Source organism: Loxodonta africana, chromosome 2 (assembly GCF_030014295.1).
Source record: "Loxodonta africana isolate mLoxAfr1 chromosome 2, mLoxAfr1.hap2, whole genome shotgun sequence".
Lineage (NCBI taxonomy): Eukaryota > Metazoa > Chordata > Mammalia > Proboscidea > Elephantidae > Loxodonta > Loxodonta africana.
This window is the reverse complement of record NC_087343.1, coordinates 198,100,956-198,118,327: the sequence shown is the minus strand read 5'-3', so window position 1 is coordinate 198,118,327 and position 17,372 is coordinate 198,100,956. Positions and strand designations below refer to the sequence as shown.

Sequence of the window (17,372 nt, the reverse complement as noted above, 5' to 3'; positions counted from 1 at the left end):
AACTTGAAAGAGGACCCTATGCTCCAGAAAGAAGCACAGCCTGGCTGACACCTTGATTTCAGCCTTGTAAAACCCTGAACAGACAACCCAGTTTAGCTATGTCCAAGCTTCTGACCACAGAAACGATGAGATAATAAATGTGTTGTTTTAAGCTGCTAAGTTTGTGGCAAGTTGTTCTGCACCAACAGGAAACTAATACAATTACTATTAACTGAAGAGAATCAGGCCCAAATCATGTGTATTAATCTAGCGAGATCTCAATAAAGACTAATATGATAGCTAGCATGAAACCATGGGCACATTCCCATCACCTGCAATTTTCAAGATGATTTTAATGTGCCCATATTGATGTGTCTTTGTTGGAGGCGGTTAGAACTCTGATCAAGAATAGATAAGTTAATATACGTGATAAATAATATAATAGATAAAATATTTGCAAATCATATATCTGATAAAGGTCTAGTATTCAGAATATATAAAGAACGTATAGTATCAGAATATATAAGGAATTTAACAACAAAAAGACAAAGGACCAATTAGAAAATGGGCAAAGGGCTTGAATAGACATTTCTCCAAAGAAGATCTGCAAATGATCAACAAACACATGAAAATATGCTCAACATTATTAGCCATTGTTGTTGTGTGCCATTGAGTTGATTCTTACTCATGGTGATCCTATAGGGTAGAATAGAACTGTCCCATGGGGTTTCCAAGGAGCGGCTGGTAGATTCGAACTGCCAGCCTCTTGGTTAGCAACCCGAGCTCTTAACCACTAAACCATCAGGGCTGCATTAGCCATTAGAGAAATGCAAATCAAAATCACAATGTGGTACCACTTCACACCCACTAGGATGGCTACAATTTTTTTAAAAAATGGAAAACGACAAGTGTTGGTGAGGATGTGGACAAATTGGAACCTGCATTCATTGCTGGTGGGAGGGTAGCTGAAAACCATTTGGCAGTTCCTCATAAAGTTAAACATAAAATTACCATATGATCCAGCAGTTCCACTCCTAGGTATATACCCAAACAAATACATGTACATTCGGCACTACTCACAATAGCCAGAAGGTGGAAACAGCACAATGTCCGTCAATAGATGATAAATTGTGGTGTATACATACAGTGGAATATTATTCAGCTATAAAAATGAAGCACTGGTACATACTACAAGACGGATGAACCTCGAAAACATGCTAAGTGAAGGAAGCCAGACACAAAAGGTCGTGTATCGTATGATTCCATTTATATGAAATATCCGTAATAAGTAAATCCATTGAGACAGAACACAGTAGTTTGGTGCTTTCCAAGGGCTGAGGGGAGGAGGGAATGGGGAGCAACTGCTGAATGGGAACAGGGTTTCATTTTGGGGTGTGATAAAAATGTTTTGGAACTATACAGAGGTAGTTGTTATACAACAGTGTGAATGTGCAGAATGCCACTGAATTGCTCACTTTAAAATAGTTAATTTTATGGAATGTGAACTTCTCTGCAATGAAAAAATTACTAGATCTGTTATAGAACATAACAAAGCTACATTGTCTTGCCGTATCTTAGTTGGTGGTAAGTGATTTTGTGATTCTGCTACCTTTTTTTTTTTTTTTTTTAACTGAACTGCAGGCGTTATTCAGGTTTCACCAGTTTTTTTCTCTAATATCCTTTTTCTCTTCCAGGACGCTTATGTACAGTATATTTTTCATTTCCTTGTCGTGTCTTCATCTCCTCTGATCTGTGACAGTTTCTCAGTCTGTCTGTGTTTTTCATGACCTTGACAGATTTGACAAGTATTGATCCAGGTATATTGTAGAACGTCCCTCCATTTGGGCTAGTCTGATTTTTCTCATGACGACTGGGTTATGAATATTTGGGAAATAACCACTAAATTGGGGTGATGTTTTCATGGCATCATGTCAGGGAGTGTTGTTTTTGTGTGTCATCGCCTCAATTCCAACTCATAGTTGACTAGTTGACCCTATAGGGCAGAGTAAAACTTCCCATAGGGTTTTCCTAGTCTGAAATCTTTATGGGAGCAAATTGCCAGGTCTTTTCTCCCCCTAGAGCGGCTGGTGAGTTTGAACCGCTGATCTTTCAGTTAGCAGCCGAGTGCACTTAACTGTTGTGCCACCAAGCCACCTTATACCAGGGGTACATGATGTTAATATGATGCATCACTGCTGGTATTAACCTTAATCGCTTGGTTAATACAGTATGTACCAGATTTCTCCATTGTAAAGTTAAATATTTCCCTTTCTATATTCTATTCTTTGGAAGTGAGTCACTAAGTCCAGCCCACACTCAAAAAAACAAACAAAACACCAAACTCATAGCAACCCTATAGTACAGAGTAGAACTGCCCCCATAGAGTTTCCAAGGAGCACCTGGGGAGCCAACACTCAAACCCACTGCCATCTAGTTGATTTTGACTCAAGGGGAGGAGAATTCGGCTCCACCGCCTGGAGAGGGAAGCACCTACATATATTACTTGGAAATTACTCTATAAGGAAGATTTGTCCTTTTCACCATTTATTTATTGTCTTTTTTTTTAAATCCGTATGGACTCAGGGGTACTTAACTTACTCTTTGTGTTATAATCCAATCCTGCATTATTTACTTTATTGCTTAAATTATTCCAGCTCTGCCCATTGGGAGCTCATTCAGGTTGGTTTCTGTGTCCCTTTAATATGCCCTGTCTGTTTTTTTAAATAAGCTTTATTTTAGAATAATTTTAGATTTACAGAAAACTTGGAAAAGATTGTACCGAGAATTTCCAAATACGCTTCACCCAGTGCCCACTGTTAACGTCTTACTAGACTGTGGTACAGTGGTGTACAACACTTCATTTGGATTTCATTACCTTTTTTCCTAATGCCCTTTTCCTGTTCCAGGATCTCTCCAAGACATTATATTACATTTGTTGTCATTATCTTCTTACCTTTCTTTAATCAACGACATTTTCTCAGACTTTCTTTGTGTTTGATGACCTTGATAGCTTTGAGGAGTACTGCTCAGGTATTTTGTAGAATGTCCCACAATTGGGATTTGTCTGATGTTTTATTCATGATTAGACTGGAGTTATGGGTTTTGGGGAGTCCCTGGGTAATGCAAATGTTTAATGTGCTTGGCTGCTAAACAGAAGGTTGGAGGTTGAGTCCACCCAGAGGCACCTCAGAAGAAAGGCCTGGCAATCTACTTTAAAAAAAATCGGCCATTGAAAACCCTGTGGAGCACAGTTCTCCTCTGAAACAAATGAGGTCGCCATGAGTCAGAATCGACTCAACAGCAACTAGCGGTGGTGGTATGGGTTTTTGGGAAGAAGACCTTAGATGTAAAATGCCATTCTCATAATATTGTGTGTACATACTGTCAACATGACTTATCACTGTTGATGTTGACCTTGATCATCTGACTGATGTAGGGTTTGCCAAGTTTCTCCGCGGTAAAGTTACTGTTTTCCTCCCTTTCCATACTCTATTCTGTAGAAGTGAGTCACTAAGTCCAGCGCACACTCAAGGAGAGGGGAATTATGCTCCACTTCTTGAAGGAGGGGAATATCTATATAAATTACTTTAAATGTATCTGTACTGGAGGTTTGTCTGTTATTCCTCAATTGTTTATTTACTCAGCCATTTGTATCAGTATGGACTCATGGATATTATAATCAAATACTAGGTTATTTATTTTGTTGCTTAAATTGTTCCAAATTTGGCCAACTGGAGACCCTTTCAGGTCAGCTTTTGTGTTTCTTTGACATCAACACTGCCTCCCCTTTTTTAAGCACTTCCTTACTTTCTGGCATTACAAGATAAACTCCAGGCTCACCTGGAATTCTTCCTGCCCCAGCACTAGAACCAGCCATTTCTCCAAGAGGCACTAGTTCCTTTAACTGGAGAATGATGCAGAGGAACCAGGATCTGGGCACTGGGTGTGCTTCTTGCTACTGGGGTGTCACTGCTTCTGGTCCCCCTCTGAAGACAGCTAGGAAATGCACATATACATGTTGTTGTTGTTAGTTGCCATCAACCCCTCTATATACCTTGTTGCTGTCGATCGATTCTGACTCATAGCAACTCTATAGGACAGAGTAGAACGCCCCCTCAGGGCTTCCAAGGCTGAAATCTTTAAGGAAGCAGACTGCCACATCTTTCTCCCTCAGAGCACCTGGTAAGTTCAAACTGCTGACCTTTCGGTTAGCAGCCAAATGTGTCACCAGGGCTCCTTCTTCTATATACACGTATCTATAATTATTTATGTACTGTGGAGTCCCTGGGTGGCACATACGGCTAAGCGCTTGACTACCAGCCAAAAGATTTGCAATTCTAACTCACTCAGACCTGCCTCAGAAGACAGGCCTGGTGATCTGTCTCTGAAAAGTCACAGCCTTAAAAACCCTGTGGAGCAGTTCTACGCTGTACACATCAGGCCAGCATGAGTTGGCCTGAGCCAGAATCGACTCAACAGGAACTAACAACAACATAGACACATATTTATAAATATTTCTGTGTATATCTATCTGTACGTGTAAAATAAACATGAGTTCACAGTGATGTCTCTGACTGTAATCCAGCACGGCAGGGTTCAGTCTATCTTTCCCCCCTTGCTTATTTATAACTTCTTTCTCAGACATTGAGAAACCTGGCTCTCATTACCCACTATTTATGTACTTATTTGTTCAACCTTGATATATATGTAAAAACAAACAAACAAACAAAAACCATTGTGGTTGAGTCAATTCCAACTCATAGTGACCCTGTAGGACAGAGTAGAACTGCCCCATAGGGTTTCCAAGGAGCTGCTGGTATACGTGAACTGCCGACCTCTTTGTTAGGAGCCAAACTCTTAACCAGTACACCACCAGGGTTTTCAATACATATGTAAGGTAGTTTCAAAATGATTAACATACCCCTGTGAGATACAATCTTACCAACTAGAGTACTGTGTTTATGTACAGGCCCTTTTGTCTTTAGCCTTACAGTTTTCAATCAGAACACCATTTTGCAAAGTTACCTAGGTCAACTTCTTTCCCCCCCACAATCATCACTGAGGTTATATCATACAATTTTAATGCAATTAGATTTATTGGTCACAGTTTGCATTCCACCCTGGGATTCTCCAAAATTCTGGTTGATTTTATTTTTAATTTGTACCCATTTAAGTTCGCTCTTTGTAATGTACAATCCTATGGATTTTGACAAATGCAAAGAATCATGTATCCACTGCCTTAGTCCTATCACCCTAAAAACTCCTCTGTGAGGCCCCTTGTAGTCAACTCTTCACACGCTCCTAAACTTTCACAGCCACTGATCTGTTTTCTGACCCTATAGTTGTACGTAACCTGGATTTTGATAGCAACTTTTTTTTGTTTGTTTGTTAAGCATTAAAATTGCTTGTAAGTAGAGGTTGTATTGGTGTGTGGTTAGAGTTAGTTAAGAGCCAGATAGAAATCTAGCCCTGACCCCTGCTGTGGAACATTGCCTTCTCTAAGTCTCAGTTTTCTTATCTGGAAAATGGGTATGTAATTGAACGAGGGTTCTTCTCCTGTTAGCCGATGGAAATAAGACGGAAGCCACAACAACAGTTGTAAGGCAAACAGTGGAAATTTATTGCCTGCACAGACAAGTAGCAAGGCGGGCTCTAGCTACCATAAGACCACGTGCTTGCTGTCTGAGGGGGTTAGGGAGCTTTTTATTTCCAGTGGTGTCTGGGGGTTGGCTTTGGTGCCCAGAACTCTTCGGCCTTAGCCTTCCCATGTCCATGTTTGGAGGTCCGGATGTTGAATCATGTCGGTGACGTTCAGGTCCAAGGACAGGCCAAGGACACAGCTCTTCAGGTCCTGTGCCTGCACCAAAATCTTGGTTTGTGCCCGCGCAGGATTCTGGCACCGAATTCAAACTGTGGTTATGGCCGCAACTTGGTCAGGCCAAACTACAGTTAGAAGCTGTGGCTTGGGCTGTGGGGCGGGGGCAGGGAATCCGCGGCGGGGCGCGGAGGGTAGTCTCTGCAGAGGCTTCAGGTATGATAATAATTTCCACCTCACCAGGTTATTAGGAGGACTAGATGAGATAAAAGCTATTGGCACCGTAACTGGCACATAATAAGCAATCAATAATCTTGATAATACTACTTAAATCATACTTGTTAACATCATTGCCATCACCATCATTGTGGGCTATAAAAGAAAAGAATGGCAGAATGGCAAAAGAGCCTGGAAATGCTGTCTTGTTGAGTTGCTGGTACATATGTAGGTTCTTATGGGTCAAATGGAAACCCTGGTGGCCTAGTGGTTAAGTGCTACAGCTGGTAACCAAGACATCAGCAGTTCGAATCTGCCAGACGCTCCTTGGAAACTCTATCTGGCAGTTCTACTCTGCCCTATAGGGTCTCTATGAGTCAGAATCAACTCGATGGCAGTGGGTTTGGTTTTTGGTATGGGTCAAGTGGCGAGCAGATAGAACGAGAAAGAGGCAGAGACAGACAGACAGAACGCATGGTTTGATTCCTGGCAGGTCTTTTTCAATGCTTTTGGTGTGTGTGTATTAGCAGAGCTGATCCTGGAATTAGGTTTTCCTAACAGACAGAATCATTAGTTCATCATTCAGAAATTGCCCTTGGCAGAGAGATTCATCTTGGCTCTTCTATTTCCAGGGTCTTTTACTTATTGAGATGTTGATCTTACAACGACGTGGAAAGAATTTTTTAAAGAAATAAATCACCATAATCCCAATACCCAATGGGTTCACATTTTGGTAGTTGCTGCCTCACCATGCCTGATTTTTTACACAGATGTTGACATTTTCCTTATTGTAAACATTTTTCTTCTTGTTGCTGCATAGTCTTCATCATGATATTTCATGGCGCTATGACGGTTCCATCCAGGGAACTCACTGCCCCTCACTAAGCCCACTCACAGTTTGGCAGTGCAACTTCTTCATGAATGTCAGTTTTTGCATCTGCTGATTTATTTCCTTGGAATATAGTCCCTGCAGTAGGAATTCTCAGTCAAAGGATAGGAATGTCTTTACAGCTTTATTTGCAGCATTTTACGGAAATAAATCCTTATATCCCTTTTTTTTTTTTTTTTGTATGTCGATCTACGTTTCATCACGATGAAACTGTTTGAGGTGATCTAACATCTGGTGAGGTGTTCCAAACTAGTGTGCCGACAGAGCATTAATAAATTTACCATCTGGCCATGCACTGCTTTTTTGAAAACCACTGTTTTTCCTGATTAGTTTTCCCTCCGCTCTTACCACCCCTCCCCCAAACCTTCAAGTTCTCTTTCTCAGGACTTTTGGAAAGAATGCCCCCACCGTATCTAGTCTTTTCTCAGAAACTCATCCTTTATTTACTTTTGGAGTCAGGACTTGTTTGCATATGGAAAACCAAGACCATATTGCTTGCAGATGCTCCGGGTGCTGCCAGATAATTGAATTTTAAAAGTTGAGGCTTTTAAATCGTTTTTACAAACCTGGACACCAAAGAATATTTTCTTAGAATTAAAAACAAAACAAAGACAAAAAGGATGGCTATAACGATTGTGGGATTGGGTTTCTAATTCACTTTGTGTTCATAGTAATAACATTTCAAACCCACAGACAGGAGCCTGGAGGTGGGGGAGGTAGAGGGATAGGAGATAAAAGTTTACAGCTTCACTGTCTAATCTAGGAAAACAAATGCATACAAGTAATTAGAATAGCTGACGGTAAAAACTCAAAGACCAATGGCTGGAAAGGACAAGCTTGGTAAGGTGGAGGCTCAGTGAACAGGAAGGAGACCCTCAATGAGATAGGACCCAGTAGCTACAACAATGGGCTCAAACATATCAAAGATCATGGTGATAGTAAAGGATTTGGCTACATTTAACACTTCCTTCTTTTCTCTGTTATACAAGGAGCCCTGGTGGTACAGTGGGTAAACGCTCAGCAGCTAACCAAAAGGTCGGTGGCCCAGATGTGATAGCAGTTGTTAAAAAAGGATTAAATCCTTTTGTTAAAAAAAGAAAATTCATGTGGCAGTCCCTTCTGTCCTATCTAGCATAAAACAAAGGAGAGCTTCAAGCATGAATTGACTAGCTTAAACCAGAAGGCTGGGTTCTCTTCCTAAAGTAAATGTTCAAATCTTTTAGAGTATCTGCAAGCACAATGGGGAAAAAGTGAGTTCTGAAGTCCCGCTCTAACCTGCATTTGCAGACAGCTTTTGCAGCTGTTCCCTCACCCCCACCCCATTCAGTGAGCATGGGTGTGGTCAGTGGAGGAGCCAGGGCTCCAGTGCAAAATCATCAGCCCCTCTCTGGGCTCCTGGCTCTGGCCCTGGCTGAAGGCAAGAGGGGCTCTGCTGCTGCCTGTACGGTGCTGGTTTCACTTCACCGGGTGGGAGTCCCTGGCGGCTGCGGGGGCCTCTGGAGGCTGGGTTCCAGGCAGTGCACAGGGTCAGCTCTCGGCCAGGTAGTAGGTGCCCCAGATCAATGAGTGGCAGGTGGAGGTCCAGGCTGGGAGCTGAGGGTCTGGCATCTAGAGTTTTAGCCTGGTCCCAACCTCTGGAACAAGCTGAAGGTTCTGGGGGCCTGAGAGGTATGGGTGAAGTGAGTGCACCTAAAGCCCCCACCCTTGAGTTGAGCACCCTCTGGCCTGCCTAGTACTGCCTTTACGTTGCTCCCTCCAACATTTTGTCATCATGGTGCTAATAGTCGCATATCAGCACGTTACCTTAAAAACTGTAGCAGCTGCTCCACTTAGAGAGACCATTCTGGGGGGAAGGGGACAAGCCCTCCCCTCCCCACTAAGCTTAACTTACCACTGTTTTCAGTATCAGCTCCTCCGCCTTCCTTGCCCATTTGTAAGACGAGGAAGAAGCTGGAGGATGGACAGTGGTGGGTGTGGAACTCGAAAGCACTTACAGAGGTCAGGAGTTCCGTGGCTCAGTTTTTGGCTCTGGACCATTTCAGATGGAGGCAGACTGGGCTCACAGGGGTTCTGAAGAGGTTTTGCCTGAGGGTGGTTTGAAAATTCCAGGCTTGATAGGTCAAAGTCTCAAGACCCCTGAGTCTCAGGTTTGGGTGGGGGAAAGGAGGAAGGTACTCTTCCCACCTTCTCTAAAGAAAAAAAAAAAAGCAGTGCTTAAACAATAACATTTTTATGTTTGGACCTGAAATACCCATGCTGGTAGGAGAGTTGCACACTGTTCACTGGGTTTACGCATTCATGCTTTGTTTTCAGGGTTTTGTTTTTTTCCTAGAGAAAGATTAATACTTTTTGTGTCCTTGTCAGAATTAGACTTGTGACGAGATTCGGGATTATGGGCCAATCACTTCACACCCCTAAACCCAGATTTGAGACTAATTACTTCTTTTTGCCACACCCGTGTCCCTTCATCTGTGACTGAGGGACAGTTCTTCAGGCCTCTTAGGTGGCCCTGAGATCAAATCAGGTGGCGTTGTTCATGCAAGAGGTGTACCTGGGAGTTGTCGCCATTGCGTAGCTGTGACTTTTGACTCTCATTTCTGTGGCAGTTCTTTTCCCATCACTCACATCTAGCACAAGGCTCGGCATGTGTAGAGATTTTAGTTAGGTTGTCTGCACCGAATTTTCTAGGCGAAGAATCTCACTGGTGAGAAGGAAGGGAAATGTTCTCCTCAGGGTGAGTTAGGCCTTGGTTATCAGGTCAGAGAGCTGTGGGCTGGGAGGGGTTTCTTGGGTGCCCATGGGATGGGGGTGACCTTGGGAATACCAATAGCTGTCCAAACGGCCAGTTTTGATTTGCTGTACTCAGACTCTGCTCTGCCCTCCCTTCTTCATACTGACTTCACGGCCACATTGACTTTTCTTGGTTGCTGTTTCTGTTGTTTTTAACTCTGGCTGTTTTATTCAAATTGTTGTAACAAAGGATACACCCCTCACCTTCCTTTCAGGGACTGACCAGTAGTTGTTGGACTTTTGTTTCTCCTCTCATTTTAAAATTCCCTGTAGAATTTAATGAACTTTGAAAAACAGTTCTAGGAAGCAACTCTATGGCTGCAAATCCTTCAGATAAGTTTGTTTTTGTTGATTTTTTCACTTCTACCGCTCTTTGGAAGAGGACATCATGCTCAATAAAGTAAAGGGTCAGCAAAAAGGAGAAAAACCTTCAGTGAGGTGGATTGACATGACAGCGACAAAAATATCAAACATATCAAAGGTCATGAAGGTGGCACAGGACTGGACAGCATTTGGTTCTGTTATATATAAGGTTATGTTGTATGTTATGTATTATGTATAATTTATGTATAAAATCAAAATCAAACCTGTGGCCCTCAAGTAGATTCTGACTCATAGTGACCCTATAGGATAAAGTAGAACTGCCTCATGAGTTTCCAAGGAGTGGCTGGTGGATTCAAACTGCTGACATTTTGATTAGCAGCTGTAGCATTTAACCACTGTGCCACCATATGTAAACGTTATATAATTATGTTATATATTGTGTGTTATATGTTTTATATATATGTTATTTAGTAAGTTATAGATAAGGTTGCCATGAGCTGACTCTGCAACTAACAACAACAACTCTTCTCGTCTCTGAAATTCACCCTCATTTTTTTTTCCAGAAATTGGAGGGACTAGCCAAGCTGCGGACAGTTCGGGAAGCTCCATCTGAGTGCATCTGCCCCCCAGGTATGTGGAGGCTCACTCCTTACTGGGTCCTGTCTCCAGAGGCCTGGCCCTTCTCTCTGCTGTGTGCCCACAACTGCTTTTGGCAGCAAACCCTGCTGAGGACGGTTAAGAGGCTCGTGTTGTGTTTCAGACTGTTGTACCTTGTGGATCATCCTGAGGCCTTAATCTTTCCTGGCCGGCTCACTAGTCAGTGATTTCAGCAGAATCAACTGACTTGCTCTGATGAGGACAGTGGTGTTTGTATAGGAACGAAAAAAACTGATAGAAATGACGTAATAAAGGCTTTGATTGAAGGGAAGTAGCAGCTTTTCTGTTTTAAAGGTGGGGAAACTTAGGTACAAATCTCCAAGAGACACCATTCACACTGCATTACCATTGCACATCTAGCTCTATTTCAGACGTGGGGAGGGTTGATGAATAATCTGGTGAATGTAGTTTTGTTTTGCTTTGTTTTCATTGCTTTTGGTGGAGGTAGAGAAAGGGAACAGGAAACACAGTCTGAATTATTCCCATAATTGTGTCTGTCTTTGATTTTGCTGGTGTAGACCAGTGTCTTAGTTATCTAGTGCTGCTATAACAGAAATACCACAAGTGGATGGCTTTAGCAAACAATTTTATTCTCTCACAGTCTAAGAGGTTAGAAGTCCAAATTCAAGGTGCCAGATCCAGGAGAAGACTTTCTCTCTCTGTCAGCTCCAGAGGAAGGTCCTTGCCACCAATCTTCCCCTGGTCTAGGAGCTTCTCAGAGCAGGGACCCTGGGTCCAAAGGATATGCTCCCCTCCTCATTCTTCATTCTTGGTGGTATGAGGTCCCCCTGTCTCTCTGCTTGATTCTGTGTTTTATATCTCAAAAGAGATTGACTCAAGACACAACCTAATCCTATAGATTAAGTCTTGCCTCATTAAGACCATAACCGAAAACCCAAACCAAACCCACTGCTGTTGAGTTGATTCCAACTCATAACGACCCTGTAAGTCAGAGTAGAACTGCCCCATAGGGTTTCCAAGGAGTGCCTGGTGGATTTGAACTGCCAACATTTTGGTTAGCAGCAATAGCTCTTAGCCACTACGCCACCAGGGTTTCCATTAGCACCATAGAGGTAGGATTTACAATACACAGGAAAATCACATCAGTTGACAGAATGGTGGACAATCACACCATACTGGAAATCATGGCCTGGCCAAGATGACACGTGTTTTGGGGGACACAACTGAATCCACACCAACCAGGATGGCTAGGAGTAAAAGCATTTGTTCATTCCTAATCCATGCAACTCAAATCAGATTCATATCAAATTGACTCCTCTGTAGCGGAAAACAGGTCTTCCTGATGTCCACATGGGAGCTTTGTACAGACCATGATTGAGAATCTAGGTGTCATCTCAGCCCAGGTATTTTGAGGGTTGGACTTATCCTTTCAGTAGAAAATCGTAGTATTTCTCAGACTTTCCAACAGGCCAGACAAAGTAAATTTTCTTATTGGTTCAGAGAACACACTAGCTGAGCGCAGTGGCCCTCGTCCTCGCTATTGCTGTATCCATTTCCCAATCCGCTCCACTGGTCCAGAAATGGAACTCAAGGCTGGGAGATTCCCTGTGACTTCTGCAAAGGTGGATCTCATGTGCATCAGAGAAAACTCAGTTTCTGAGGAGACTTGCTGCCAGAGGCTTTGTGATTAAGGCCCTTTCATCTGAGACCCTGGCCAGGCCTGGGGCTGGGCTCTGAATCAGGCAGCTGCCTGCAAGACACCTGTGATCACACCGTGGTGAGCCTGGGGTTGAAGTGACTGACTGTGCTTGAGCATCCTTTCTCCTCTATGCCCTGCCTTTCTTCAAAGAGAGGTTGGCAGACAGATGCTTGTACACCCATGTTTATTGCAGCTCTATTAACAATGGCCGAAGGATAGAAACAGCCCAAGTGTTCATCAACAGATGAATGGATAAACAAAATGTGGTATGTGCATACAATGGACTATTATTAGCCATAAAGAGAAATGAAGCCCTGGAACATGCTATGACATGGCTAAACCTTCAAAACATTAGACAGAGTAAAATAAGTCAGACACAAAAGGACAAATATTATATGATCCCCCTTAAGTGAAATATCTGGAATAGGTAAATGTACAGAGACCAAAGTTTCTTAGTGGTTACCAGGGCAGGTGGGAGGGAGGGGAAGAGGGGGACTCACTGCTTAGGGGATACTGAGCTGTTAAGGGTGATGGGAAATTTCAGAAAATTTGTATAAAATAATGGTGATGACATGATACACGTAATTAATATCACTGAATTGTATACACGAGGAATGTTGAAATGGCAAATCATTTGTTACATACGTAATTGTCACACCCACACAAAGCTTAAAAAAAAAAAAAGGAGGGTGGAGGAAGCTAGGGCACGGGTACCAGAGCACAGTGGATCCTTTGTTCAGCAGTTCTCAGCATGTACTGTTCTCAGGAAAGAGACCTTCCATACCAGGAAAGGGACTGTTTTATTGTTTTACAATGAATTGATGAAACATTAAGTAGGAAAATGTATATAACCAAAAAATTGCCATTTTAACCATTTTAAGTGCACAATTCAGTGACAGTTACATTCATCGTGTTGTGTAACCATCACTGCTATCCATCTCCAAAGTCTTCCATCACCCCAAACACAAACTCAGCACCCCTCAAACAACAGCTCCCCATTTCCCCACTTCCCAGGCAGCCACCAATAAATTCTTGTCTCTGTACATGTGTCCATTGTAGATATTTCACCTAAGTGAGATCATACAATGTTTGTCCTTTTGTGTCTGGTTTATTCTGCTCAGCATGATGTTTCCAAGGCTCATCCATGTGTAGCAAGTATCAAAACTTCATTTCTCTTCATGGCTGAATAACATTCCATTGTACGTGTATACCCCATTTTGTTTATCCATTCCTCTGTTGATGGACATTTAGGCTGTTTCCACCTTTTGGCTATTGTGAATAATACTGCCGTGAACATTGGTGTACAAGGCTCTGAGTCCCTGCTTTCAATTCTTTTGGGTATATACCTAGGAATTGAATTGAATCTTAATATTTTAAATTATATAATATTTCAACCATATAGAAAAGTCCGGAAAATAATAAAACAATGGTGTACCTTCCACCTACCCTATAGACCTCCCCATAGCATCTTCAGAGTCACAGAGGTGCCCACTGGTATCATTCCCATGCTTGCTTTTATATTTTTTCTGTATACCGTAAGGAACCGTATTTTTTTTGATCCTTGAGTGTGTAAAACCAAAAAACCAAACCCGTTGCTGCCGAGTCAATTCCGACTCATAGCAACCCTATAGGACAGAATAGAACTGCTCCCATAGGGTTTACAAGGAGCAGCTGGTGAATTCAAACTGCTGACCTTTTGGTTAGCAGCTACGCTCTTAACCACTGTGCCACCAGGGCTCCCTCGAGCATATAGAAGTGGGTTAATCATAGTCCTTGGTTGATGACACACTCTTATCATTTGCCATTTATTGTATTCACTTCATTTTATATGTTTATAATAATGTACTTAGCACCCATGAACCCATCACCCATAACAAAAGTCAGGGCCTTGACAGTAATTCCATCATTCTGGGCTCCTCCTGCACCCATTCCCCACCTCCCTCACTGTCTTAGGCTGGGTTCTCTGGAAAGGCAAAACCAATAAAACGTATAAATATATACAGAGAGAGATTTATGTCAAGGAAATGTCTCATGCAATTGTAGACGCTGGAATGTCCCAAGTCCGTGGATCAGAATAGAGGCTTCTCCTGATTCACGTAGCCACAGGGGCTGGCAAACCCAAGACCGGCAGGTTGGAGAGCAGGGCTCTTGTTCACGGACTGTGAAGATCCATGAATCCCAAGATCAGCAGATAAGCTGCTAGCTCAAGTCCAAAGAACCAGAGGTCAGATGAACAGGAGCCAGCTACTGGATCCAGAGCAGGCAAAAGCCAGGATGTCTGCTTATATTCGGATGCAGGCCACATGCCCAATGAAACTCTCTTTCAACTGATTGGCTACTCACAGCAGATTCCATCATGGGAGTGATCACACATAAACACTGAGAATCATGGCCCAGCCAAGTTGACATACCATCTTAACCATCACACCCACCCAAGGCTCATCCTGTGGTTGTCATTCCATTGCTTTCCTTCTCATATAATACCTCATGTTCCTGCAGTGCTAAAAAAGCATGTATTTTAAACCTAAGTTGCATTTAACTTGTTAAAAAGGGTATCACGTCCTTTATAATCTTTTGGGGCTGGTTTTTTTTATTTTTTTCCTCTTTTCTTCTTAATATATTGCTAAGGCTCATCTCTATTACTGCCTGTCGCTGTAGTTCATTCATTTTGACCACTGGATGGTATTCCATTGCCTGACTTTACCCCAGTTTTTTCATCCAATCTCTGGTTCATGGTTCCAGGAGTTTGTTTCACAAACAGTGCGGCCCTGGCTCCTGGACTACACGTGTGCATGCTGTTCCCCTGTCTGTAGCACTCTTTCTGCGTCATCTATCAGACACAGTCCCACTCACCCTTCAAGAAGCCTACTCTCTTCCCCAGGCTCTTGGTGGTTCTCTGTTTTCTGCTCTTGCAGCAGATTGACCAGGCATCTGTTCTGATCCTTTTTCATGCATCTGTGGTACCTGGTGGTGTAGTGGTTAAGAGCTACGGCACGCTACAGCTGCTAACCCAGAAGTTGGTAGTTCGAAGCTACCAGGCACTCCATGAAAATCCTATCGGAGAGTTCTACTCTGTTCTATACGGTTGCTATGACTCAAAATTGACTTGATGACTCAAAATTGACTTGATGGCAATAGGTTTGGTTTTTTGGTTTGGTGGTACCTGGCCAGAAAGTATGTGCTTCTTGAGGGCAAGGGCCAGGCCTTACTCATTTTGGGATCTGGAATCCAGTTAATACTGAGTGCATGTTGGATCCATCCTCGGGGATCCAGAAAACACCTAGCACCAGTGCCCTGGCCTCGAGGCCCCTACAGTCCAGTTGGAAAGACAAGGATGACACAGGAGACAGGAAGAGACAGTCAGATGGTACACAGATGAACGACTAGCCCCACTCCTAAGTGTTAGAAGAAACAAAACCAAACCAGGTGCTGTCAACTCCAACTCATGGTGACCCCGTGTGTGTCAGAGTGAAACTGTTCTCCATAGTGTTCTCAATGGCCAATTTTTCAAAAGCAGATCAGCAGGCCTCTCTTCTGAGGTGCCTCTGGGTAGACTCAACCTCCGACCCTTTGGTTAGCCATTGAGCGCATTGTTTACACCACCCAGGAGCTCCCCTAAGCGTTAAGTTATTTGAAAACTGGGTGATATAGATCAGTAGGAGAGGATTTTATGTTTAGGGCAACGCTGGAGCTGCTCTTTGGTAGAACCTCCTAGGCCTTAATAGGAGGAAGAAGAGCATAATAAGTAATGAGGTTATTAGCAGATCAGGAAGTCAGAAGCTGCAGTTACCATGGGGAAAATGATTCAGACACACACTAGCTGGAAGTATCTTTATCAATAAATTATAACAATATTGGCTACCTCTGTTGGCTTTTTTGAGGCCAATGGACAAAGTACATGTCAAAGCCCTGAATAGTGTTCCCTGTTCATGACCTGGGGGTAGTCCTGTGTCCTGCTTTCCCGTGGGAGCCCTGAATCACCAGAATGGCTCTGCGGGGGTTGTAAGGAAGACCATGTTATGGGTTGAATTGTGTCCCTCAAAAAGATATGCTGAAGTTCTAACCTCTATACCTATGAATATGACCTTGTTCGGGAATAGGATCTTTGAAGATATTGCCAGTTGACATGAGGTCATATCAGAGCAAGTTTGGTCCTGAACCCATGCAAATGGTGTCTTAGAAAAGAAGAAAAGAGTAATGGAAGATTAGACAGAAGAAAGATGACCATGTGGCAACAGAGGCAGAACACCAAGAATTGGTGACCATCGCCAGAAACAAGGGGAGAGGCATGGAACAGATTTCTTTCTCAGAGCCCTCAGAAGGCTGACACCTTGATCCTGGACTCCAGCCTCCAGAACTCTGAAAGAATAAATTTCTGTTCTTAAAAGCCACCCAGTTTGTGGTGTTTTGTTACAGCAGCTCTAGGAAACTAAGACACCATTGTTAGTTGCCATCGAGTTGACTCCGACTCATGGCGACCTTACGATTAACAGAATGAAGCATTGCCTGGTCCTGTGCCATCTTCATAATCATTGGTATGTTTGAATCCATTGTTGTGGCTGTTCTGTCAATCCATCTCATTGAAGGTTTCCCTTGTTTTCACTGACTCTCTTTTATCAAACATGATGTCCTTTTCTAGCCCTTGATCTTTCCTGATGACATGTGCAAAGTAAATGAGCCAAAGTCTCTCCATCCTCGCTTCTAAGGGGCATTCTGGCTGTATTTCTTCTAAGACTGATTTGTTTTTTCTTCTTGCATCTGATGGTATATTCAATATTTGTCATCAACACCACAGTTTGGATGCATCAATTCTTCTCTGTCTTCCTTTTTCATTGTCCAGCTTTCACATGCATATGAGTCTGCATGTTGCACCTGCATGGCTTGGGTCAAGGAGTCCTGACTGCACAATGGTTAAGTACTCGGCTGCTAATCAAAAAGGTCAACAGTTTGAACCCATCCAGCACTCCACAGAAGAAAAGACCTAGTGATCGGCTCCCACAAAGGTTACAGCCTAGGAAACCCTATGGGGGCAGTTCTACTCT

The 17,372-nt window shown here is 42.9% G+C and overlaps 1 protein-coding gene across 1 annotated transcript in view; it reads left to right on the top strand.

The window, feature by feature from the left end:
* The window catches only part of COL23A1 (collagen type XXIII alpha 1 chain), a 431,409-nt gene that overhangs the window by 21,286 nt on the left and 392,751 nt on the right, over nucleotides 1-17,372 (top strand). The window contains exon 5 of the mRNA XM_064279723.1: nucleotides 10,577-10,643. Coding sequence (XP_064135793.1) covers nucleotides 10,577-10,643 — 67 coding nt within the window. The remainder of the gene's footprint in view (nucleotides 1-10,576; nucleotides 10,644-17,372) is intronic.